Below are 26,012 nucleotides of genomic sequence, written 5' to 3' on the forward strand. Positions count from 1 at the left end.
CTACGCTGCGCCAGAAGCGCCAGATCTGAAAGCGCGACGCGCCTCTGGAAGAAAGACAGCATTTCCGTTTCCGCTCTGAGCAGCACTTTCTGCTGAACTGCTTTTCATCATATCCATCATATAAACAAAGGTAAATAAGCGGGGTAGATGACTGCTATACTCATTTGTACTATAGAAAACACACTTATCTAACTTATCGCTGTTCTCAGAAGCGAGCACCAGGCGCATGTGCGTGATGAATAAGCTAGGTGACGGTGGTCAGCTCGTTAGCTAGCAGCATTGAACACAGTGACAACCTGACAAACTTCATTCATTTGCCGAAACATAATAAGGTGTATCATAGCAACAGTGGATATTAAGCTATCCTAATGTGATCACTCTTTAACACCTGTCTGTCTAAGGCGATTAAACAGCGACAATCTGTAATGCTGTTAGTGATGTGCCATTCGTGTTGTCTTTCTAACCACATGCGCCTCGTTGCCTCTCAGATCAGTCCGTCATGAGCTTGTTTGGCGCAAGCTCGGGCTTCGGCGCCACGGGAACCACAGCGAGTGTGTTCGGTGGCGCAACCGTGGACTCCCACAACCCAATGAAGGTAATGTAATGGGAACAACCTAATGCAGATCTATATACCATATACTAATATAGTTATATACTGTAGATCATTGCAAGCTATAGGTAGGTTATGCAATGAACTGCCTACATAGTGAGCCGTTACAGGATAATCATGAGATATTTCTCTAATGTAAAAGTACACAGTAGATGTGTGTGTGTGTGCGTTCTTATCTCACCGTGCAGGATGTGGAGGTGACGTCACCACCAGATGACAGCATCAGTTGCTTGGCCTTCAGTCCCCCCACCATGCCAGGGAACTTTCTCATCGGAGGCTCCTGGGCCAATGATGTGAGTTCATGCTAGTAGCAGTGTTTTTAATGGCAACTCTAACCGGTGACACTGGTTGGTTGTTTTCTTCCATGGTGACTCCGATTGTTGACAATGATTGCTTGGCGACATTTCATTTATAATGGGTGACTTTGTGTGTGTGTGTGTGTGTGTGTGTGTGTGTGTGTGTGTGTGTGTGTGTGTGTGTGTGTGCATGCGTGTTCTAGGTGAGGTGTTGGGAGGTGCAGGACAATGGACAGACAGTCCCCAAGGCCCAGCAGATGCACACAGGACCAGTGCTGGATGTATGCTGGAGTGAGGTACAGTGCCACACCATACACGTGTTCACATCCCTTTATGGGTTTATAACCAAATGATTGGCACACTATCCCTCAGTTTTTCGGAGCCTTAAACCCAGCATGATGTTTTAATGACTTGTGTCTCTCTCTCCCCCCCCCCCCCCCCCTCTCTCAGGATGGAAGCAAGGTGTTCACAGCGTCCTGTGATAAGACAGCCAAGATGTGGGACCTCAACAGCAACCAGGCCATGCAGGTGGCCCAGGTAAATATGTCACATGATCAACACTGTTTGTCAAACACTGTTATTCAGAGTTGGAAGAGTGACATTTCCCCACCTGTCCAAATTCAGGGAAACTGCTTTTTTCTTATGGCTACTTTATGAGAAGGTACAGTTCAAAATAAAAAATGATGATTATGATCTTTATTGAATCCATTTGAAAATATTTTCTTAATGTCCTAGTCAACAATGAAACTGTCATACAACACAACATTATTCTCACATTCAACAAAACAATTAAAATAACAACGATCTTGTATTTCTGTGGTTCCCCCTCAGCATGATGCTCCCATCAGAACAGTCAAGTGGATCCAAGCTCCCAACTATAACTGCATCATGACAGGCAGCTGGGACAAAACTCTCAAGGTGAGAGAGAAAAAACTGATTTTAAAAACCATGGTAGTTTGTCTTACACACAACTCCATTAACAGTCAAAGTAGAGAGGTTTTCAAATGCAAATGTTGTTCTAGTATAGTAAACATTAACTGTAGTAATATAGTCTGTCTGTCCATCTACAGTTACACATGCTACGTCTATCTGTCTCTCTATCTATAGTTAAACATGCTACAATCTGTTGGTTCTGTGTTTGTTTGATTTTCCTGGTTCTTGCTCTGTGTTCTAGTTCTGGGACACCCGCTCCCCAAACCCCATGATGTCTCTGCAGCTCCCAGAGAGATGCTACAGTGCTGACGTGGTGAGGATCTGGGAGTGATAGGAGTGGAGTCTCCTCTGGGGAACGTTCAGAACAAGGGATGCTGCTGGAGGTAGTCATTGGAGGACGGGCGTGTTTGATACCATTCCTCATTCCGTTCCACGCATACAATGAGCCTGTCCTCCGATGACAACGTTCGCCAGCTTCCCCTGGTTCAGTGGGTGTTCAACACTCATTGCACTCATTACACATTGCTGATGGAAATGTCACAAATAGAGCTGATCTGACAGCTGACTCGATAGCAGAATATTCAGAGCTTTGCAGGTAGAATGTGCTCTTCTGTCAGCTGATTGGCTGACGTGTCCTTGTGGTCGCCAGGTGTACCCTATGGCGGTGGTGGCGTCGGCGGAGCGACATTTGATTGTCTACCAGCTGGAGAACCAGCCGTCAGAGTTCAGGAGGATAGAGTCCCCCCTCAAACACCAGGTGAGTGGTGGCACACACAAAAACACTCTCACACCTCTCTCACCTCTCTACCACACACACAAGGGTTGGGCGGTATGGCATTTGTGACACTGTTAAACCGTCCCCAAATTTTCCAGTTCAGAAACAGAATAGCAAACGTTAACAACATTAACAATATCGTCAATAAAGCCTCAAATACAGCAACAAAAATAGTACAAGGACATGACATTAATTCTCCAGCGTCTGTCAACCAAACGGAATAAAATTAACAACAAATGTATGGGCTACAATCCAGTACAAATAAATTCAATCAAAAGCACAACCTATAGCATCCAGTAGGCTTATCAAATAATAACAAAATAGCAAAATGTCAGTAACAAAAATGGGCATAAAAGCGTATCCTAGTACAGACCTCAACTTAAGTCTATTCTACAAGCCTATTCTAGATTTTTCGCCAGATAAATAAAATGTTTATTTTTTCAGCAGGGAACTTAACAGACTTACAACTTAGCCTGCAGTGCTGAACACGTGCTCTGATGGTGAGTTTGTGGCAAACGTGCACAAATACATTTGGGCCCCCCGCAATTAGTGGAACGTGGCTGGCTCCATTTCATTTGCACCAGAGAAGAGGATCTTTGTCTCGTCAATCGCAGGCTCGAGACAATAGGCAGTCATCTCTGATTCTGCTTGCTCCTCTTTCAGCTTCTTCATGCAAATCCTACACACAACCTCGTCAAGATTTGCTGGCTCGCCCTTCATCATCATTTGGGCTAATTCTCTGTTCTGAGGAGAAGCTGTCACGTGACACATCTTTTTTGACAGGTTATTTATTTTACAAATTACATTGTTTACAAAAGGTTCTTTCATCACTTTCATAGCATCTTCAACCACACAGACAGTGGTGCTGAACAAACACTCTTACGGCGTTCATTATACGGTACCAATCAAAGGTTTGGACACCTTCTCATTCAATGGTTTTCTTTATTTGTATTATTTTCTTCATTGTAGATTAATACTGAAGACATTAAAACTATGAAAGAACACATATGGAATTATGTAAACAAAGAAGTGTTAAACAAACCAGAATATGTTTTACATTTTAGATTCTTCAAAGTAGCCGCCTTTCGCTTTGATGACAGCTTTGCACACTCTTGGCATTCTCTCAATCAGCTTGATGTGTGTGTGTGTGTGTGTGTGTGTGTGTGTGTGTGTGTGTGTGTGTGTGTGTGTCAGTGGAAAAGGAAACTGTGAACACCGCCCAGCATTCTCTTCCCTAGAATACATGGGAGAAAACCACCAAAAAAGTGTAACCAGAATCTAAGATATAAAACATATTCTGGTTTGTTTAACACTTTTTTTTAAACAATTTTGTTTACTACATAATTCCATATGTGTTCTTTCATAGTTTTGATGTCTTCAGTATTCATCTACAATGTAGAAAATAATATATAAATAAAGAAAAAACATGAATGAGAAGGTGTGTCTAAACCTTTGACTGGTACTGTATATAGCAATTTATGACGGTATTGACGAATACCATTAATATTTTCAAAAACTGTGGTATACGGTATATAACCGCCCAACCCTAACACACACACACACACACACACACACACCTGTGCACTCTCTTCAGTGTGCATTAGTTATTGATGAAGGATGTCTTCCCTTGTCAGCATCGCTGTGTGGCCATCTTCAAGGACAAACAGAACAAGCCCACAGGATTTGCCCTGGGAAGCATAGAGGGACGGGTTGCCATTCACTACATAAATCCCCCTAACCCGTGAGTACCACCAGCCTAGGCCTTGTATAGTAGGAACAAATGGGAGAAAAGGTTTGCTACCTGAACGTGTCCAATAAGAATACAGTGCTTCTACTGATTCTACTGAACACTAGCCAACAAGAACGTTTGTGAAACACTTTACTTTACTCCACACCACTCCATGCCTTTCTGTCTGTCTGTCTGTTGCAGTGCCAAGGACAACTTCACCTTCAAGTGTCACAGGTCGAATGGCACCAACACAGCCACACCACAAGACATCTATGCTGTGAGTCTGGCTTTCATCAGTTTGGTGCCCCCAGATCTGAGATGACAACAGTACAGATAACAGATCTGTGGCAACTAGGCAACTCATACATTTACACTGCCTGCACAATTATTAGGCAAGTGAGTATTGAGAGACCTTATACAGCTTGTTGTTGTGTGTGTGTTTTGAAAAGGTAAACGCCATCTCCTTCCATCCTGTTCACGGGACGCTGGCAACAATTGGGTCTGACGGCCGCTTCAGTTTCTGGGACAAAGACGCCCGCACCAAGCTCAAGACCTCTGAACAGCTGGATCAGCCAATCACAGCTAGCTGCTTCAACGCCAACGGCAACATCTTCGCCTACGCCTCCAGCTATGATTGGTCAAAGGTAATGCTGTGACTCATACCTTAAGTTATGATTGGTCGATGGGTCATTCTATTCCCATGCTAATTCCCTTAAATAACGGTTTCTTCTTTGTGTCCAACTCTTTAGGGACATGAGTACTACAACCCCCAGAAGAAGAACTTCATCTTCTTACGTAACGCTTCTGAGGAGCTGAAACCCAGGAACAAGAAATGGTAAGTCTGTCAGACTGTCTGTGTTTGTCGCTGTTACGCTTGCCTGGCTCAGGACAAGGTGACAAAAAGGGAGACGACACATGGATAACAATAATAGGAGATGTATTAAAGAATAATATGTTAAATGGAAATAATGATAAAGTAAATAGCAATAGTAACAACAACCAAAAATGGCTGCTGGTCGACAAGGAAGAGACCGAGTCCATCAATTTGACCCCCTCTTAAAGTTCCTGGGACAATCAGGATGATCACCCCCACCTGTGCCCATCTGGAACCAAAAGAGAAGGTCAACAGGACAACAGATGTATGGCGCCCACTGGTGGTACCAGTGTGGATCGTCACAGTCACCATGGCAATCACTTCCACTATTCATATGGCCTCCTGTTCTTCTTTTCATGGTGTACATGGATGAATGGTGTGCTGCTAAAAAGCTGTGAGGATGTTGATTATCATTCTACATAAAAAAAACATGATTTTGTAGGAAACCATAACTATTTGGGGAAATGTAAAGAAAGACTTGAAAAGAAAAGTGTGTGGCCTGGGGTGGTCCAGTTGTCTAGCACCGCGGTTTACAGTGCACATGCCCATGTCGGCATGGGTTCGAATCCGGCCCATGCCCTGCTGACATGCCCTCTCTCCCTTCTTCTCCTTACTTTCCTGTCTGTCTTCACTATATCTGTCTAATAAAATAAAAAATATGAGTTGGACTGCCCCACTCAGAAAAAATTACTTAAAGAAAAGAAAAGAAAAGTGTTCATGTCTGATAACTTTTTCTCTTGTTTTGCTAGATCTTTCCAGAGGTGTGTCTTCTTCGTCTGTTGTTTTTTCAAAATGGAGGACTTGTCAAACACACACATCAGCTTCGTTGTTTGTGCCTGAACCACTCCTGTCCGTTCCTGTACTATGCCAATTAAACCAATGGTGAAGCTACGGCTTGTCAACTTATGGACCAGTCTCATAGATGCTTCGGCTCTATCCACTATGACACATATGTAGATATGTAAATCTGAAAGAATTGGATCAGTATAAGAAAGATGAGCAAGATGGAGCTACCACCATCTTGCTTATGCCTATCTCGTCTTCTCAGATCTACACAAGTGTCTAGGGTTTTTTTTTCTTCTGGACTGGGCCCTCGTCTGTTTAGTTGACATTGACCCGGCTTCTCTTTACCTGCTACAGGGACCTTGAGAATACACAGTGGAGAGGGGAGTACTATATGGCTTTACACACTGCAGGGCTGACCCGACCCTCACTGTTCTGATTGTGGTATTATCTTTCCACATTGTCTCTTCTGTTTCCACTTTCCAGCATCGTTACAGCAGCTATGATGGATGTGGGTGTGTGTAATGAGGCCAGCTCGGTTCAGCTCTGTAGTGTGATTATCATTTTGTTATCAGTACCAATATTGTAAATGTTTTCTTTTTTTATTGTATCTTAAAAGACACCTTGATTGCATAAAGATGTTTCTCCTCTGTAGCATAGTTGCTAAGTTTAATTAAATAATACCTATGCTCTACTTGATGTTTTTCAGTCCTGTAGTTATATTGTTCCTTTTTTTGTCTGTTCTTTTATGTTCCTTCACTCAACTCGTGATGTACATGATTCCTATGTTCAATCAGGAGTAATTGAATATACAGGTGCATCAAAAAAAATATGAATATCGTGGAAAAGTTCATTATTTTCTGTAATTTAATTCAAAAAGTAAAACTTTTATATATTCTAGATTCATTACACAAAGTGAAATATTTCAAGCATTTTTGGTTTTAATGTATTACGGCTTACAGCTCATGAAAATCAAAAATCCAGTATCTCAAAATATTTGAATATTACATAAGACCAATAAAAAAAAAAGATTTATAAAACAGAAATGTTGACCTTCTGAAAAGTATGTTAATTCATGCACTCAATACTTGGTCTGGGATCCTTTTGCACGAAGTACTATATCAATGAATGTGGCGTGGCATGGAGGCAATCAGCCTGTGGCTGTCTTTTTAAGTCTTTTTAAATGCATCTAGCAACAGGCTGTTACTCTGAGCAACGCATCCGGGTATTTTGCCATCGCTGGGTGGTAGAAGACCCATTAGTTTGACTGGCGGTCAATACAAATTTGTGGTCTTTGCTAATGTCATGTCATAAAATAAGTAAACAGTATTTGCTTTTTAGCTATTAGGAGCCCAAATCCGATGGCCAGCCAGGCAAACAATTATGTACTGTCGGCTGTGGTTGGGAGACTGGCACCAAGCAAGGCAAAGTGGTCTTTAAGAGTAAAACCCTGGTCAGCCAAGATCTGAAACAAGGAACGCGTTAGATGTTGGCCTATTGCTTGTAATGTTTGTGGTGAACACTAATTTACAACACCTGTACATAATGAGTAAAAACAAATGTATGTGATGAACTGTTACAGTATAGTATACAGTATGTAGAGCACTACATGACCTGGTCCCCAGGATGGTGGTACATTGGTGAAATGAAGCCAGATTCCCTCACTATCTTAACATCAGATGCTCTTCCACACTAGCCTTTGGAAAAGAAGGTGATGCTGGCTGCAGGACTGGGTGTGTGTACTATTTGTTGATATTTCATTGACTTCCTGGATAAGGCCATATGACGTAATATTCCCTGGAGTGGGCGTCGTTCCATGACTCCCTACTGCCATCTACTGGACAGACAACGCAGCAGCACACACAGTCTGTAAGAGCGAATCACAGTAAACCTCGTCTCCAAAATATAGTCAGACAACTTCATTATTTACAGACCTTACGGAATAACCACCACCCTATGTTGTTTTAGCTAATAACCCCATAGCATAATAAATTCCACGAACTGGACCTGGGCATTTACAATAATCGACATAATTCCATGCCTCAACAGCACCCTCTAACTATGCCACTTCACAATGAAGTAAAGAACTCTCTTGAAACCAACAACACCTCCTAACGTCAACAACTTCTAAATTCTCAAACAGCCAGCTCAGATAAAAAGGTTAGGGGAAAGTGTTGTTTGTTCCTAAGTTTCAATACACAAACTGTACACAACAACCTCACAACAAAAAGAAGGAAAGCTGTGTGACATCTGACATTCCCACCCTGGACCTGCCCCTCGGATGACATCACACAGAGGCTGTGTTCGAAATGGCATACTAGCATACTACTCATACTAGATATGACGTAGATTTTGAGTATGCAGTGCGTTCACACTGTTGTAGAGTATGTGAAATTTGAGTATGCAAGAAATGTATACTAGATTTTCGGTCGGCTGGTATTGGCATACTTATTATGAATTTAGTAAGCAGTATGCAGTATATACTAATTGAGTATGCTAGTATGCAGTATGCTAGTATGCCATTTCGAACACAGCCACAGAGCCCTCCCTTCCTTCATCTAGCCTAGCTTAGCCTCAGCTGTTGTTGGCAGTCCAAGACAAGTGTCGGTGCATTAGTGATCCTCTCCTGTCTATCCGAGGACGTGTTGTATCCAGATAGCTTTGTACAATACCCGTACTAACAACATCGTTACACCTGAAAGGCTTTGGGAACTCGGGACATGGCCAGACAAGAGCAAGTCCTACAGTTAGAGCCACCACACGAACTGAAATTTAGAGGTAAGGAAGGGAGGGAGGGCAGGGCCTCTGACAGCTCGGTGTGATGGTAGCGTTTGACCACAGCGTTTCTGATTCACTGACTGTCATAACAATACAATTGTTCTTGACGTGACAGTTCCCAAATGATAGAGCTGCGTGTGTTGTGTTGTATTTCCTCTCCTGGTTTCTAAGACTGGTGACAAGTCAAGCGACATTGCGCACCGACGTCTTCTGCCCATGCTAGCAGGCTAACATGCTAGCTGTCATTTTCTTTCGAGGCTAGTCAGCGTTAGCCCAGATGAGAGCCAGGCCCGCCCGGGTCATTTCCTCAATCGTCCCTACCTACATATCAGTTCCAGTTGTTGTCACCGATCATCGTTATCGAGATCTCACTTGATGATCGTTTCAAACGAAACGCAAAATCGGAGGCTGTCAACTCTCTTGGAAGACATTACAGCAGTGTAGTAGTGCAATGTTCTAGTACTTTCTGTGAAGTCAGGGCGAGACGGGGGCTTTGACGCCCACCTCACGATGATATGATGGCCGTAAGAGTGTGTGCAGAAATCAAGTGAAATCTTTGACAGTTCTGTGCATGATGGATCTTGTTGCAATGTTGGGGAACCCTGGCAAAGGTCATGTAGGGTTACGACTTGTGTTTACGAGTTGTTGTGGAATTATTAAACAGTAAGTCCATAGAAATGTAATACAATTGCATTTCTGTGTGTAAGATTCATCCTTATGTATAACAATACAAAGTAGCCAATAGGCTTAGTTAGTGGTCTAGGCTATATCAGTGACGTGCGGTTTGATCAGTGGTTGAGAAGGCACTGTGTTAGTATCAGAGCCAGATTGACCTGAACCCGTTAGAGGTAGCTTACATTCACCATTCAAATGGCAGGTTGCACAATACTATCGTTACAGTTTCATATTTCCTATCAGCATTCTTTGCATATGCATACAGGTAGCCCTAACTATTCAATTCACGTTTTATAGGCAAATGCTGTTCCACTTTTCATACTCATTCAACAACACAAATGAAAATATATAGCCTATTGCATGGTCTTACCTTTACTTGTAAATGAAGTAAATACCCTAAAAACCCTTGCAGGTTAGTAAACAACCCATGTAACTCAGTTACCCCAAAACAAAGCAGAAGATGTAGGCCTATTGACAGACCACAGTCCCGTGAATAGTATGTTGATCTACAAAGCTTTCTCTGTCGATAAAGTCCTTGATGACAGCCTCCATCACACAAACACGCGCACATGGCTATTTATGAGGATGTGGGTTGGTAGTATCGAAGGGGAAACGCTAGGTTTCACAATTCCCGACATGCAGACCTTTTCACCAAGCCGTGGCCCGTGACACATATTATTAATGCAGTGGGGATGGTATGGGGGGGGACGGTCCTTTGCCTTATGCCAGTGAGTTTCCCGAGCCTGATTGCTTGTGGGAAATAGCTGTTCGACATCCTCTGGGTTTTTGCCCTGAGGCTACGGTACTGTTTCCCCGACGGCAGTAGTTAGAACAATTTTACGATTTGGATGGCTGGGGGTCCTTGATAATCCTGAGGGCCTTACTGACACACTGGCCACTGTAGGTGTCTTGGATGGAGGGTAGCACACAACCGCTGATCTTCTCGGCAGTTCCTGTACCAGGCAGTGATGCAGCCTGTCAGGATGCTCTCTTTTGTGCCTCTGAAGAAGGCAGTCCATATGAAACAAGTGTTATTTTCTGTCCCTGCGTTTGAAGTAACTAGGTCCTTAAGCTCAGGCATTGGTCTTCCATTGTTTATCACTCCCTGTTTTGAGCTAGAGCTAGCTAACGTGGAGGGAGAGCAAGCGTCAATTACGTGGGCTTAATACAGTGAGGTAGATAGTGAGGTAGATAGTGTGAGACAGTCCACCATGGGTGGCTTTCCCTGTTGTTGTTGTTGTGTTTATGTTACCGTTATTGTTGATTGGTTACTGTATGTCACATGATCACCCAGAGAGAGAGATAGCTCGTTACCTTGGTTACGTAAACAGTCAGTAAAGGGAACAACGCTCATCGGTATGGACAGCAAAGCTGCTGTTCTGTGCCAGAGCTAGTTTTCCCGTCATCTATTAACCTGCCATCTGGGACACAATTAGTTGTATCTTGTATTGTGTATTGTGTTAAGAAGAAGTTCACTAAAGAACCAGAAACGGAGAATCCCTTGTCGTGTGAGTCATTATACCCACGCACATCAGACGGACGAAACACGACAACTGGTGTCTGAAGTAGCGATCATCCGTGAGTACATCCACCTGACAGAGGAAAAGCTAACAGAAGCTAACGGAAGATAATAAAGTTATAAGAGCCAAAGCTAACGGGAGCTAATAGGGGCTAACAGGAGACAGCTAGCTAGCCAGCTGACTGGATTCAGGAGTTACTACAACAACTGGTTGAGTACTGCCACCTGGTGGTGTTTGGGCAGACTGTACTCCCGTTAGACTCAACTAAATTAAGCGGACAATTCCATTAATAAACAACTCAACAAAATCAAAGAGACAATTATATAAATAAACAACTAAATAATACAAAGAGACAACTACATGAATGAGAACAAGACAAGTGGAACAGACAATCCACCGAAAATAAAAGGACAATTACATGAACAGAAAACTCAATAAAATGACAGAGGAACAAGGAGCTACAGTAGGACCTACTGAGCCTGATAGAGCCCCAACATGGCTACAAGCTTTGTTGGATAGCCAAAATCAGCAGACAAAACACCTGCAAATGATGCTAGCCGCCGTACTAACACACATAACAGGAGGAAATCCCGTTACACAGCAAGCCTCACCACCACTTGCTGCTTCCAGTCGAAATGGGGATAAGATCTTACAGCGCCCCACATTGGACAGGCATGCTTCTGAGCCTGAAGCTATACCTTCAGCCTCTTGGGATATACCAGTAAGACCAAAAACTCGTGTTGGTGCCCCCTTTGCAGCTGAGTTGGATGTCATCAATCAGCGCACTCGCAACTTTGGTCCCACCAGGAGGGGCGGCAATGCTGAACCTGACAGTAGATGGAGAGACACTAGAGACTCTGAGAATGAAACCCAACGCTCATTTCCCTATGGTGAGCAGAGACTGAATAGTTCTGGTCACAACAGTCAGCACACTCTGCAAGAAGTGCGTAGACCTAAACTTGCCACATTTGAAGGAAATGATGACTGGGACTCTTTCTTGTTGCCATTTGAGCGCCAGGCCAGGAAGTATGGATGGAGTACTACAGAAAGAGTGGACAGGCTGCATGAATGCTTAAGAGGAGCTGCAATACGATATGTCTGCTCACTGCCAGAACGTACACGGGAGGATTATGCTCTCTTCGTGGAGGAGCTTACTCAGCGCTTTGGGAAAAGAGACCCCCCTACCACAGTAAGGAGAAAGTTGGGAGAACTTCGGCAAGGTAGAGAGGCGTCAGCTGAATTTGCAGAAGAGGTGAGACGCCTCGTCACACTTGCATATCCAGGAGTGGATCTCCAGCTGCAAGATCAACTTGCAACTGATGCCTTTCTTAAAGGTCTAAAAAATCAAAAAGTGGCCTATGAAGTTATGAACCGAGATCCATGCTCCCTTGCAGAGGCTCAAAAGTGTGTAGAGGCTCATGAACACAACTTCAAAGCTACGGTGGGACGTGAAACAGAAATAAAGAACAGAACACGACGCATTTCTTGGGCTGATGATGGAGACATCTGTGAGGACTTTACTCCTACCTCTCGTAGGGTACAGACCCCTCAGTATGTAACTGCTGAACAGTTTGCTACACTAACGGACCAAGTCAAGACCCTCGTACATACAGTAGGGAATCTACAGCTGCAGTTTGAACATCATAAAACTAGAGCAACAACACAACGTCCCCTGTCACTAGAGAGGACACAGAACCATTATCAGGTGCAGCCCGGCCGGATGCGCTCCCAGTCACCAAGCCCAACCCGGGGAGCAGCTGGCCCATGTTATAAATGTGGAGAACAAGGACACTTCAGGAGGGACTGCAGTAGATCGCCGAGCCCAACAGCTGCACGTAACCGCGGTGACAAAGGCCCAGACCAACGGGGGCGGTCAGAAGGGAGACTACATGCAGATCACAAACCACAAGGGCTACAGATTGGCTGCACCAAAAACAAGGGTGAGAGTCTACAGATTCCGGTGACAGTAAACGGCATTCCAACACAGGCTGTGGTGGACACGGGAGCCCAGACAACAGTAATCTCAGAGGAGCTGTATAGGAGTTTCTCTGGAGGTGATCCGACAAGCCTACGTAAGACCTACCTTCTAAATGCGGGAGTTGGAGATGGCATGGAAGCAAAACGTGGACTGAACGTCACCTTTAAAATTGCAGCCAAAACAATCGACTGGGACGTACACGTAGCCCCCATACGTGACTCTGTCCTCATAGGATTGGATCTGATGAAGACTCATGATGTTGTCATCCACACCCGTGGTAAGGTGTTCATCGGTAACGAACTTGTGCCCTCCAAAATAGTACGAGGGGATGGATCAGACTATCATGTTGCCAGAGTGACCCTAGGAGAGACCACCACCATACCACCTACATCTGAATGTGTGGTCTGGGGCGAGGTGGAAGAACCAAGGCCAGGTGTTCCAGCTGTACTAGAGCCTTTGAACATCACAGAAAATGTAGTCTCCGGGAGTGTTGTTACCACTATGGAGAAGCGGGTGCCAGTCCGGCTATGCAACTTCTCGACCAGCAAAGCGGCCCTGCCAAGAGGAGCATGCCTTGGACTCTTAGTTGAAGCTTATCCTGAGGAGCCATCATGTTCACCTGAGCAAAGTGTAGAGCCCATCATAGAGGGAGAGTCAGAGAGTGTGCCATCACTGGTGGTTGGAAGAGTAGCAGCAATCTCTGAGCTACCTGAACATCTCCAAAGCCTGGTTGGTGCTACTAGTGAGGCACTCAGTGAGGAGCAACAAGAACAATTTATCCAACTGCTAGTGACCTACCAATCCCTCTTTGCCAAAAGTGATTCCGACCTGGGTTACATGTCTGCTGTCACACACAAGATTGACACAGGATCGGCTAAGCCTGTGCGCCAGCGAGTGAGAAGGGCACCTCTTGGATTTCAAAGTGAAGAGCAAACACATCTTCAAGACATGCTTAAAGCCGGTGTCGTTACACCATCATCATCGGAGTGGGCCTCTCCGGTCGTCTTAGTACGCAAGAAGGATGGAGGAGTACGGTGGTGCATAGATTACCGCGGCTTGAACAGTCTGACGGTAAAGGACGCATATCCTTTGCCCAAGATTGAAGAGTGTCTTGATGTTCTTGGGGAAGCTACAATGTTCTCAACACTTGACCTTCAGTCTGGCTATTGGCAGATAGCAGTGGATGACCAAGACCGCGGGAAGACAGCATTCATCACCAAATGGGGCCTCTATGAATACACCCGCATGCCATTTGGGCTCTGCAATGCCCCAAGCACCTTTCAGAGGGCAATGGAGCTCGTCCTCAGGGGACTCCAATGGGAAACATTGCTGATCTACCTTGACGACGTCATTGTCATTGGCAGGGGAGTGGATGAAAGCCTGGACCGGCTCGCACAGGTCTTCAAGTGTCTCCACAGCTATGGGTTGAAGCTGAAGCCTTCTAAATGTCACTTGCTTCAAGAGGAAGTTCTCTTCCTGGGCCACATTGTGAGTGGAGATGGGATCTGTCCAAACCCAGCTCTGGTCAAGGATGTACAGCGCTGGGAGCCACCCAACAACCTGAAGGAGCTGCAAGCTTTTCTTGGACTGTGTAACTACTACCGCAAGTTTGTTCCAGCTTTTGCAGAACTGGCAAGCCCTCTCCACAGCCTTTCAAAGAAGGGGGCTACATTCCTGTGGACAAATGAGCACCAAGATGCTTTTACAAAGCTGAAAGAAAAACTGACAACTACACCAGTGCTGGGATACCCCACTGTTGGAGGCAAGTACATTCTAGACACTGATGCCTCGAACCACAGTATTGGAGCTGTTCTGTCACAACTCCAGTGGGGAGAAGAGCGAGTCCTAACATACGCCAGCAGCCATCTTACACCAGCTCAGCAGAGGTACTGTGTTACCAGACGTGAGTTACTTGCTGTCGTCCGCTACACTCGTCAGTTCCGCCACTACCTACTGGGCAAGAAGTTTCTGCTACGAACAGATCATGGCAGTCTCACCTGGCTGTTTCGGTTCAAAAACCCTGAAGGTCAGTTGGCTCGCTGGCTGGAAGAGTTGAGCCAATATGACTTTGACATAGAGCATTGAGCGGGCCGGCAACACTGCAATGCTGATGCCATGTCAAGGCAAACCAGAGAACATTCAGACAAATGTGACTGTTACCAAGCTGGAAAGAACTTGTCTGATCTACCATGTCAAGGATGTAAGTACTGCCGAAGACTTCATGAGCAGTGGACAAGATTTGAAGACGATGTTGATGATGTTGTGCCGCTCGCAGTTAGGAGTATTGAGTCTGGTGAGACCAGTGGTGATAACACTCAGTCGATGGAAACAGATCCACCACATACAACCATGCTGGAGACTCCAGTAGTTAACTGGCTGCAGTCAGTCAGATTGGAAGAGCTTGCCAAACTTCAGAAAGCTGATCCTGTCCTCTCCACCCTCCACACATGGAAAGAATCAGGAACCCTCCCTACTAAAGATCAGGTGATGCTTGAGAGCCCTGCAGTGAGGAAGTTCTGGCTCTGCTGGCCTCAGGTCATGCTGCAGCAAGGAGTTCTCTACTACTCCTGGGAGAGAGTAGGAGCCCAACAACCAACCGTGTTGCTACTAGTTCCAGCTTCCATGCAAAGAGAGGTCCTGCAGGCTTGCCATAATCCTCCTCAATCTGGTCATCTTGGGGAAGCAAAAACACTGGAGCGCTTACGCCAGAGCTATCACTGGTATGGAATGGGTGAAGAAGTCCATCTGTTTGTGAAGAGATGCCAGCACTGCAATGCATGCAAAACTACGGGACCAGTGAAACGAGCCAAGTTGCAAAGCTACCAAGCTGGAGCACCTTTGGACCGTCTCCACGTAGACATCCTCGGGCCATTCCCTGTATCCAGCTCTGGAAACAAGTACATTCTCGTCATAATTGACCAGTTTACTCGATGGGTCGAAGCCTTTGCTGTTCCTGACCAAGGGGCGGAAACAACAGCAAGGAGGCTTGTGTATGACTTTATCGCCCGATTTGGAGCCCCCCTCGAGTTGCACACTGACCAAGGTCGCAATTTTGAGAGTTCCCTGTTCCAGAATGTATGCAAGCTCCTACAGATCACAAAGACAAGGACCACCCCCTACCACCCTGCCTCTAACGGACAGGTGGAAAGGTTCAACAGAACTTTACTCCAGATGATCCGATGCTACGTGGACCAGAACCAAAAGAACTGGGATGAGCATCTGTCACTACTCACCTCAGCCTACCGCAGCTCACGCCATGCAATCACAGGGTTCACACCTAACAGGCTCATGTTTGGCCGAGAAGTTCATCAACCACAGGATATCCAGTCTGGAGCTGCAGAACTCAAATCTGACCGAATGGAGGTAGCAGATTTCCTTCATAACCTGGGAGAAGGACTTAAGGAGGCACAAAGCACAGCGAGGGAGCACCTCCGCACTGCACAAGAACGTCAGAAGAAGATGTATGATGTCCGAGCACGAGAACATTCTTACAGCGTTGGAGATTTGGTGTATGTAAAGGATGACACGAAAAAGAAGGGATTAAGCCCCAAGCTTCAAGCACCTTGGAAGGGCCCCTTGATTGTGGCTGGATGCCGTGGTCCTGTCCTCTACGATATTCAAGGGTTGAAGCGCAGAAAGATAATGCACCATGATCGGCTTAAACCATACAATAGTGAGGTGGTCCCTGCTGGGATAAAACGTCAAAGGAGTCAAGTGCTGCAGCAGTGCCAAGACCCAGCTACACAGCTACCTGAAGAGGATGTCCCGTTGGTACCAGAGCTGCCACTACAGAAAGACAATGATAAAGATCCAGCAGGGGAAGGAGCTTCTCGAGAGTCATGTGATCAAGAGGAGAAACCTCATCTCAAAGCTCCAAGGTGTCAGCAGGAAAAAAGACAAGAGGACACTCCAAAAAATACTGTTAAAACATCTAAGGGACGCATGGTTAATAAGCCAGAGAGATTCAGGAACTAGTTATTGAAAGAGAGACTGTTTAGTTTATCGGCAGATTGGTTACTTCATCTAAGAAGTTTTGCATTATAAAGAAAAAAAAAATGTTTTACTGTAAAAATTGTTTACAAGTAGTTAAGTGTTTTAATTGTTTCACTGTTGTTTAGCTATAGGGCCTACGAGTTTGCAAAGAATGTGATGTAAGTAATCAAATAATTTAGACATGTTCATTGAGTCAACTGTTCTATTCCTAGACATGTTAATGTTAAGTCACCTGTACTGAAGGGACTCAGTACTCTTGGAGGGGGATAGTGTGAGACAGTCCACCATGGGTGGCTTTCCCTGTTGTTGTTGTTGTGTTTATGTTACCGTTATTGTTGATTGGTTACTGTATGTCACATGATCACCCAGAGAGAGAGATAGCTCGTTACCTTGGTTACGTAAACAGTCAGTAAAGGGAACAACGCTCATCGGTATGGACAGCAAAGCTGCTGTTCTGTGCCAGAGCTAGTTTTCCCGTCATCTATTAACCTGCCATCTGGGACACAATTAGTTGTATCTTGTATTGTGTATTGTGTTAAGAAGAAGTTCACTAAAGAACCAGAAACGGAGAATCCCTTGTCGTGTGAGTCATTATACCCACGCACATCAGACGGACGAAACACGACAATATGATAGCTGCGACACCTAGTGCTTTTTCATTGCAGTTTTATGTTTGTAACAGGCACACGCTTATTGCCCGAGCTCCTTCCAGTTTCTGAGGGGTTGCGCAGTCAGGTGAGGCTGAGCTCCGCAAATTTGGCGATTTTGGCTATAGAAAATTATTGGAATCATACAGAAATGACATTTATAAGTTACATTTATTAAGTTTACTTTTCATAACAGCGATTTTCTGCCTCCTCTGACCGCACGTCCCTAGTCTATATAGAACATATATAGTAGTTCTGAGAGACTGCATCTCAGTAGCCTAAATGGGGCATCCTCTCCTCCTGCTCAGTCTCGTTCTCTTCATCTGCCCTGATCTGAGAAACATGGATAAGTGAGAGAGAGCAAATCTTCAGTAGTCACTAGTCAGTAGGAACCCGTCATATATGTCTTTCACCCATCCTGTATTTTATTTACCGTAACCTTTACTTTAGCAGGGAGTCCCATTGACACGGGGTCTCTTTTACAAGGGAGCCCTGCATACACACAGTTTACTACAATATGCAAAATTACAACATAATAAAACACAAACACATTTTTCAACTAAGAGATCCTCAATCAAAACGTTTAATTGCCCTAGCGGCACCAGAGCAACCAACTGAAGCGTTCTCTGTAGATTGTTCCAGTAGTGAGGTGCACCACGACTAAAAGCGGATTGACCAAATTCAGTGGTGACCTGAGGAACCTTGAGTTAATTGAGAACGAATTGATGTTCTTGAATTTCAATAATGAGGTTAGGTAAGCTGGGAGTTTATGCAGTAAGGCTTTCTACACAAAAAGGGAGTAATGAAGAGATCTACTGGACTTTAACAAGGTCCAGACAACTTTTTGATAAAGTGTGCAATTATGGGTATTAAAAATGATCACCTGTGATAAAAGTGAGTGGCGCTATGGTAGATGGCATCCAAAGGTTAAAGAGTAGTGTTGGCTGCACTTCAGTAGATGACTATCATAATCACACACTGGCATGAAGGTTGATTGCACAATCTGCTGTCTGATGTTCAGGGAAAGACAAGATCCTATTCCTATAAAAAAGCAATCTTCAATCTTAGCTTTTTAACAAGCTCCTCTGTATTTTTTCTGAACGTCAAGTCTTTGACACATCAAATGCCCAGGTAAGCGGGGACAAACTCAATGGGGGCACCACCTATGGATAAATCTGAGATTCTGTGATTTGGTAAATAACACACGATATATATACTGTATATATATATATATATATATATATATATATATATATATATATATATATATATATATATATATATATATATATATATATATATATATATATATATATATATATATATATATATATATATATATATATATATATATATATATATATATATATATATATATATATATATATACACACCAATCTCAGCAACAAATGCTCTTTGCAGGACAGCGAATGCAGAGTGTAGCTCAGAAAGAGCCTGGTCAAAGTGGGGGCAATAGCATACTACAGTGTCATCGGCATTTATAGATGCAGGTTACAATTATTTACAGATAATCCAATGTTGTTGATGTAAAAAGAACCGGACCAAGAATTGATCTTTGTGGAACACCCTTTCTTATGTCCAGAAAACTTGATTTAGCCTAACGCCATCAGACACACTGCATTCTGTCCATTAAATCATTTTCAAACCATCTACATGTGAAGCCTGATGATCCAGGCCTATTTCAGACAACCTCTGAATGGGTAGGTAATGGTCAACCGTATTGAATGCCTTGGAGAGATCTATAAATAAGGCAGTACAATGTTCTTTCTGATTTAGGTTCTTTTAACACATCATCTAAGACAAGTGTAACAGCTGAGACTGCTATGATCAAGTCTAAAGCCAGATTGGTGCTCATTTAGAATGGAATGGGAAGATAAAAAGGTTCTTCACTGGGAGTTGACCAGGGACTGTCATTACTTTAGAAAGGCAAGATTCTTGCTTGGATATTCTTGCTGCCTTCAAAACCTTCGGAATAGCACCTGAGATAAGTCAGATTAAACATATGTGTCGACTCAATCAATCGACTGCAATCAGCATTACTATTTTTTATTCTTTTTAGCTTTAGCTTTGGCCCAGGCATGGTTTCTCAACAAATAATATTTGAAAGTTCTGTGGAATACCAGATCAGAAGATTCCTAGATCAGTGTAAGTCTGGGGAGGCTGGTGGACGTAGAAATCGGAGGACGGGCTTATTGTAATGCATGGAATGGAATGAGGAATGTGCATTACAATGTCCCTGTCTTCCAATTTCTACATCCACCAGCCTTCCCTGGTGCAGGTGAAGGGAAGGAGACAAGGAGAGGAAGAGATAACACTAGATGACTATTGAGATGCACCCCTTCTGGATATGAGGCAGATTAGTAACACTGCTTTCCTTCTGTCTCTTTCTCTCTCTCTCTCATCTATCTCTCCATCCTCACTAGGTCCATTTACAGATGTTGTCACGGCTACCCTGAAGCTCAGCAACCCCACAGATAGAAATGTGTGTTTCAAAGTCAAGACGACCGCGCCTCGCCGATACTGCGTGCGACCCAACAGCGGTGTCATCGATGCAGGGACCTCCATCAACGTATCGGGTCAGTATCATTTCAAGTACAGCCAGCAGCCACACCACCCTGCATCCCTCTGCTGGCTGCCTGGGAAGCTAAGCAGGGTATGCCTCGATCAATCGTTGGATGGGGGTACCAAAACAGGCTGCTGGAAGTAGTGTTGTAGGACCAGTAGGTGGCACACCTCCTAAGGGACTGCCCCAGGACTTGACTGGGGCACTGCCTTGCAGAGGATGCCGTCCTTCGGATGAGTCGTTAAACCGAGGTTCTGACTCCCAGGTTATCTTGGGTAATGCCGTTGTGCTGGCTAAATTCCCAATCCAGCCCTCATGCTATCATGGCCACCTAATCATCCACTGCTTTCCTTTTTTTTTTTTTACATTTTAAAATTTAAATTACATGACTTTAGATTAAGCTTGTTGTCATGTTGTACATGTAGGCCTAGTCACTTGGAACAAAAGGAGAGACTCAAGCACATTGGTGTTCTTGGAAAAATGCCACCATGGTTGAGCCTACTGGATCAAATAACCAATGTTTAGGTCAATAGACCTTTGTCCAGTAGAGGCTCGTGGAGGTAGAAATCAGAGGACGGGGCTCATTGTAATGAATGGAATGGTGTTTTTTGTGTTTTCCCATTATTTATTCAATTTCATGCATTATGAGCCCTGTCCTCCGATTTCAACCTCCACTAGCCTCCTCTGCCTTTTTCAGGAAAGATACAGTGGTGTATCTATGATAACATGGTGTAGTGGTAGAATCCCAATCTTCTTAAGTTTACCATCCCCCGGAAGGAAAATGCCTGTGAGCTGTGGAATGTCTGGAGGTGTCAAAGCTGTGATGTCATCAGTTTGGATGTAATAAGATCGATTGTGGTTGTGTCTCCTTATCAACTAAATCTAATTTGATTCATTCTATTTGACCTTTCTTTCACTAGCAGCACAAACTCAACAATTCTTTGCACCTAGTGATAACTACATTGGAGTCAGATTATCAATATTAAAGATGTTTTGCTATTAACAAAATATAGCTGAAAGTCTCTGTCAAACCTTCATGTGGAAACTGATATTAATATAATTCTCTCTACTGAGTGGTGGTCATTGGGAAGTTGTTGCTCAATACCTGTCTGTCTGTCTTGTCTTTCCAGTAATGCTCCAGCCGTTTGACTATGATCCCAATGAGAAGAGTAAACACAAGTTCATGGTGCAGTCCATGCTGGCCCCCTACGACATGACTGACATGGAGGGGGTGGTGAGTGTCTTTATATACACAGTATGTGTCTGTCTAGACCAGGGGAGGCTGGTACAGATAGAAGTCCCTCCACCAGCCTCCACTCCTACATGTGGCACTGGAAGGGGGAGTCAATTCTTTTTTTCTCTCTCTCACAGTGGAAAGAGGCGAAGCCAGAAGAGCTAATGGATTCCAAGTTGAGATGTGCATTTGAGATGCCGCTAGAAAATGATAAAACTGTAAGTGTATCAGTGAAACTATACCAGTGTGAAGGATCACCACACACACACACACACACACACACACACACACACACACACACACACTCCCACACACCTGCATGCATCTGTCTCACCGTCACACTTCTATGACACTTGTCACCTTCTCATTTGACACTCTTAGACAGTTTGTATAGCACGCACACCTTCATGCATACTTAAGGTGGCCTAAGCTCTCGTAAATCCTCAATGGTTCCCTCATCTCCAATACATTCTTTTCCGAATGCCAAATCGACCCCCTAGCTTCTACCCCTTAACCAGGTGGAAGCAACCTACATGCCATTATGAATTCTATCATTTTCACCCAGCGAATTATGTATTTCACTCGGGTAAAAGGCTATGGGGTTGATTTTGAAATTCATCAGCTGTGAATCAGCCATTGCTGATGTTTTATCATTTTGGTTATCACTGTTTTTTAATTTCTCATCCTCATTCGTTGGTGTGCATCGGCATGTGTCTGTGTCATCTCTCTCTCCTCAGCATGACAGTGAGAGCAACAAAGTTGTCTCCTCTACCTCCATAAAGTCCCAGCTCTCCCCCTCTCTGCCCAAGTCGGCCAGCTCCTCCCTGGATGACGGAGAGGTGAGGAAGATCATGGAAGAGTGCAAACGCCTGCAAATGGAGGTCCAGAGGCTACGGGAAGAAAACAAACAGATCAGGGTGAGAGCCTCGCACAAAGGCCCCCGTTTTTATTAGTTTTGTTTTGACATGGTTGAATGACTCCATTGCATGCTGCATAGTAACGATTGTGAGCAATTTGGCTGCTGTGGCCGCTGTTGGTGGTAGTCAGACCCCAGGTCTGTCTGTGCCGTGGTCAACTCCTACGGCGACACGTTGGAGTCAACACATTTGATGTAGTCGTCATAGGAGTTGGTGACACTAAGGTACACGCAGTCCTTGAACCAGGCGACTGCACTCTGCCCCAAACAGTGTGTATTGCTGTGGATCGAGTGCTTCTGTCTGATTGGTTTGTTTCCTGTGACTCCTCCCCCTCTCCTCTGCCTCCTAGGAGGACGACGGTCTGCGGAAGAGGAAGGTGACCTCGGCGGCGGCCCCGCACTCCTCCTCTTCCTCCTCCATGGCGATGAGGGAGGAGGGGCTTAGCACCCGCACCCTGGCTCTCTGTGTCCTCTTCTTCGTCATTGGAGTCATCATCGGCAAACTGGCCCTGTAGAGAGGCGGACAGACGGACGGATGGACGGACCGCCAGCGACAGACAGCATGCTAGGAGAGGACCCAACAACAACATCAACGGCAACAACAACAACAGCAGCAGGATGTGTACTTTGTTTTTTATTTTTCTTTATTTTTTTGGGGATTTTTGGTTTTGCATAAAGGCAATATCACATGGGTTCATTTGAGTATGGAAATTGTTTAACATATAAAAGAGAAAACAAACAAAACGAAGAAGGTAATCAAGTAAGTGAATAAGGTAATGTGAGAAGAACAAGTCACAGGTTTGTGTCTCTCGCTTTTTAATCTCTGTATTCTCCTCCGTCCTTCCCTTCTTCCTTCCACCGTCCCAAACTTGCACAGTTACCAATCAATGTGTGGGGAAGTGGGTTGACTGTACGTTTCTGTAAGTAGGTATCAATGATTTAAGATTACAATGTGTTTCAGTTAGGCCAAGGAAAGGATCTTCCTCCATCAGTACTAATGTGAATGAGTGAACATGACGTGGGCTGTGTTCCCTCAACCACCCTAGCATACTTCGTAGTATGAAGCATTGGCCATGCATTCTAGATTGTGTGCTAGTGAATGTGGATATTGGAACGAAGCCCCTTATGATGGTGTGAATGGTGTTTTAAGTAACTACTGCTTTTCTTTTTAGGGCAAGGCAGTATTAGGTGTGTGTGTGTGTGTGTGTGTGTGTGTGTGTGCGTGTGTGTGCGTGTGTGCGCGCATGCTGATGAATTTTAGCATGGAAATGGGAGGTAATATGTATGATGATGATTCCTCGGTTTAAAAGAAGAAAAAAAAACAGAAAATGCTGTGGGGGGTGGAGGGGGGGACTGAAAATAGAAAAAAAGCCTGCGAATCATCCATGTCCTGTATCGGCAGATTCTATTCTGCTCTCTGTCTCTACTCTATATTCTACTCTGTTCTATTGAAAGCATTCTGTCAGGGGATAATGAGGAATATGCAATATCCATTGAAGACACAGTATACTAAAGATGCTGATTGGTTTGGTCTCATTCAAAGCTGCTGCCCATAGACATGGAGTACTCATGTTCTAATCTAGAGCTTCACATCATCAGTCGTTTGCTTTTTTGAGTTTCATGTAGCCACACTTATTTTGTAATTACAGTATGATATTTTAATGCGCTATATTCAAATCAAGTTTCTACATTTAGTGTGTCTATTCTGAGTCTGCATATAGCATGAACTTGACCAGGATTGATTTTAGTTTTGTTTGATTTATTCCTGTGTTATTATAAACTAGCAAGCAGCAAAAAAAACAAAAAACATTACTGTCTTCTCAAAAGGGACCATTTTGAGACTAGCTATGGGTTGGTGTGTTTTCTTTTGTTTGTTTGTTTTTGTTTTGGCTTGGTTACTGTTATCAGAATAAGGAACCAACCAACCAAGGTATCTGTGTGTAACGAGATGTCTCTATGTTGCCTGAGGGAGGGCCATGGATGTGGGTGGGTGGACAGCAGGCAGGCAGGCTGGATGGATGGAAGATTGAGCTGTGAACACTACATTACAACTGCATTGGGGCTTCTGATCATCACAAGATGTAACCACAATTAATTGGATACTGTTTTGTATGTACATAAATAAACAAGTAAAATAATTTAAAAATAGCAAATGTGCAAAAATTATTATACGAACAAATGTAGTCAAATGGATGAAAGAAAAAAAAAAAGAGCAACCATACTGGATGATGTAGCATCATAATGAATTAAAATGCGTAAACCCCCAAACTTTCTTGTGGAAAGTTGTTCATTTGTCTTATTATTGTGTTCATTGTATGAACAGGCCCTGTGCTTAGAATCTAGATGCAGCCTTTGGTGTATCAGGCCTTTGTTAGCTCCAGTTGCCACAGTGAGTCTTGATAATTATCGTGAGGGATTTGTGTGTGTGCCTGTCCACACAGTATTTTGTGGACCCCTGATGATATAGATACGTTTATAAAGAGTATGTATTTTTTTTGCAACACCTCATACACTTTATTTGACTTCCACAGGGCCGAAGGTTCATCACATTCCTGTGTGCCTGTAAAACAAATATCTGTATGTCATTGTTTTCAGTCAGAATGAGTTGGGGAGAAAATAGTGTCATATTGATAATAATCCTTTCTAATACCTTTCACACACAGATGATTGAACATTTGAAAGTTGCTATTGCAACAATAAAGACCATGGCCTTCTTCACGGAAACAGGGCAGGCCATAATATGCAGTTCTGGGATTAGCATGTGTTCACCGCCATCTGGTGGTATAAGTGGTAAGTCACTAAACTGTAGTGTAGGAAGGCTTCCAGGAGAAAATGGATATGAACATATATCACCTTCGTCAAGCATCAGTAGAGGCTGGTGGAGGGAGAAATTGGATGGGCTCATTGTAATGCATGGAGGCCATAGTATAGGAGTATAGGAGGCCAACCTCAGAGCTCTCTGTGTTAACTTCCTCCCAATACCACCCCATTATAAGGTGTGTTTGTGGAGTGGTAGCTCGCCCAGGGTGGAGAGATAGAGGCAGACAACTGGGAGGTTGTTGGTTCAAATTCCATGCTGGGTTCAGATCCTATCCTTTGCTGGTGATGACAATTTTAAAACTATACCAAGGGTTATGCCCTACAGCTGAACCTGTACTCTTCTCAACCACACGTGTGTATGTGTGTTGTCAGTAGGGTTGAGAGCAGAGCAGTGTTTTACCAGTAATGGCAAGCAGTGGCACTCAAGGCTCAATACTCATTTAGTTCAAGCAATTAATTTGATATCTTATTTACTGCTATTGATGCTCTATCAGAGGATCTTTCTCTTTCTCTCTCTCTCTCTATATAAACACTTTAAAACACTACTAAATGAACCCATAGCCCCTACTCCGTCTATAGGGAGTGGCCTTCTCTCCTCCCCTCTCTATCTGCACACACAGGCACAGACGTTGATTGTGAATTGGCCTTTACCAGCTTCAGTGCAGTTGAGGGAGATGAGACAAGGAGAGGAAGCTACTTCAGACTATTGCACCCCAATTCACTAGTGAAGATATGAAAGGAGTTGTAACCAACAGTTCACCTCACCGACCCCAGAACTCAGATGTCAACGTGCCAGATGTCAAAGTGCCAGTGGACCTACTACAACCCCAGAACTCAGAGGTCAACGTGCCAGAGGTCAAAGTGCCA

General features: G+C 44.1%; 2 protein-coding genes across 3 annotated transcripts; both read left to right on the forward strand.

The window, feature by feature from the left end:
• Positions 1-492: 492 nt before the first annotated feature.
• On the forward strand, positions 493-6,803 carry rae1 (ribonucleic acid export 1; the record flags this gene model as incomplete). 2 transcript variants are annotated; one of them, XM_080535397.1, is made up of 12 exons in its annotated part: positions 493-595; positions 799-903; positions 1,110-1,202; positions 1,357-1,443; positions 1,738-1,824; positions 2,081-2,152; positions 2,489-2,596; positions 4,249-4,355; positions 4,545-4,620; positions 4,793-4,987; positions 5,093-5,178; positions 5,967-6,803. In XM_080535397.1, coding segments are annotated over exons 1-12 (1,113 nt in total). In that variant the 5' UTR covers positions 493-499. The 2 variants fall into 2 exon arrangements, with proteins under 2 accessions (XP_080391523.1, XP_080391522.1); XM_080535396.1 differs by lacking the exon at positions 5,967-6,803 and having other exon boundaries at positions 5,093-5,182.
• A 1,830-nt stretch (positions 6,804-8,633) lies between these two features.
• Positions 8,634-24,285, forward strand: LOC308160200 (vesicle-associated membrane protein-associated protein B-like). Its single transcript, XM_080534095.1, has 6 exons — positions 8,634-8,778; positions 20,036-20,188; positions 21,306-21,409; positions 21,547-21,627; positions 22,147-22,326; positions 22,676-24,285. The coding sequence occupies exons 1-6, from the start codon at positions 8,721-8,723 to the stop codon at positions 22,838-22,840; spliced, it is 741 nt and encodes a 246-aa protein (XP_080390221.1). The 5' UTR covers positions 8,634-8,720; the 3' UTR covers positions 22,841-24,285.
• Positions 24,286-26,012: the final 1,727 nt, after the last annotated feature.

This window comes from Nansenia antarctica (assembly GCF_963989245.1).
Source record: "Nansenia antarctica genome assembly, chromosome: 6".
Taxonomy (NCBI): Eukaryota; Metazoa; Chordata; class Actinopteri; order Argentiniformes; family Microstomatidae; genus Nansenia; species Nansenia antarctica.

What these genes read in the sequence shown, in the direction of transcription:
- LOC308160200 (XM_080534095.1), top strand. Translation starts at nt 8,721, where the DNA reads ATGGCCAGACAAGAGCAAGTCCTACAGTTAGAGCCACCACACGAACTG. An exon ending in TGACTGACATGGAGGGGGTG is followed by an intron (nt 21,410 to 21,546) that starts GTGAGTGTCTTT and finishes TCTCTCTCACAG; the next exon opens with TGGAAAGAGGCGAAGCCAGA. An exon ending in CGCTAGAAAATGATAAAACT is followed by an intron (nt 21,628 to 22,146) that starts GTAAGTGTATCA and finishes CTCTCTCCTCAG; the next exon opens with CATGACAGTGAGAGCAACAA.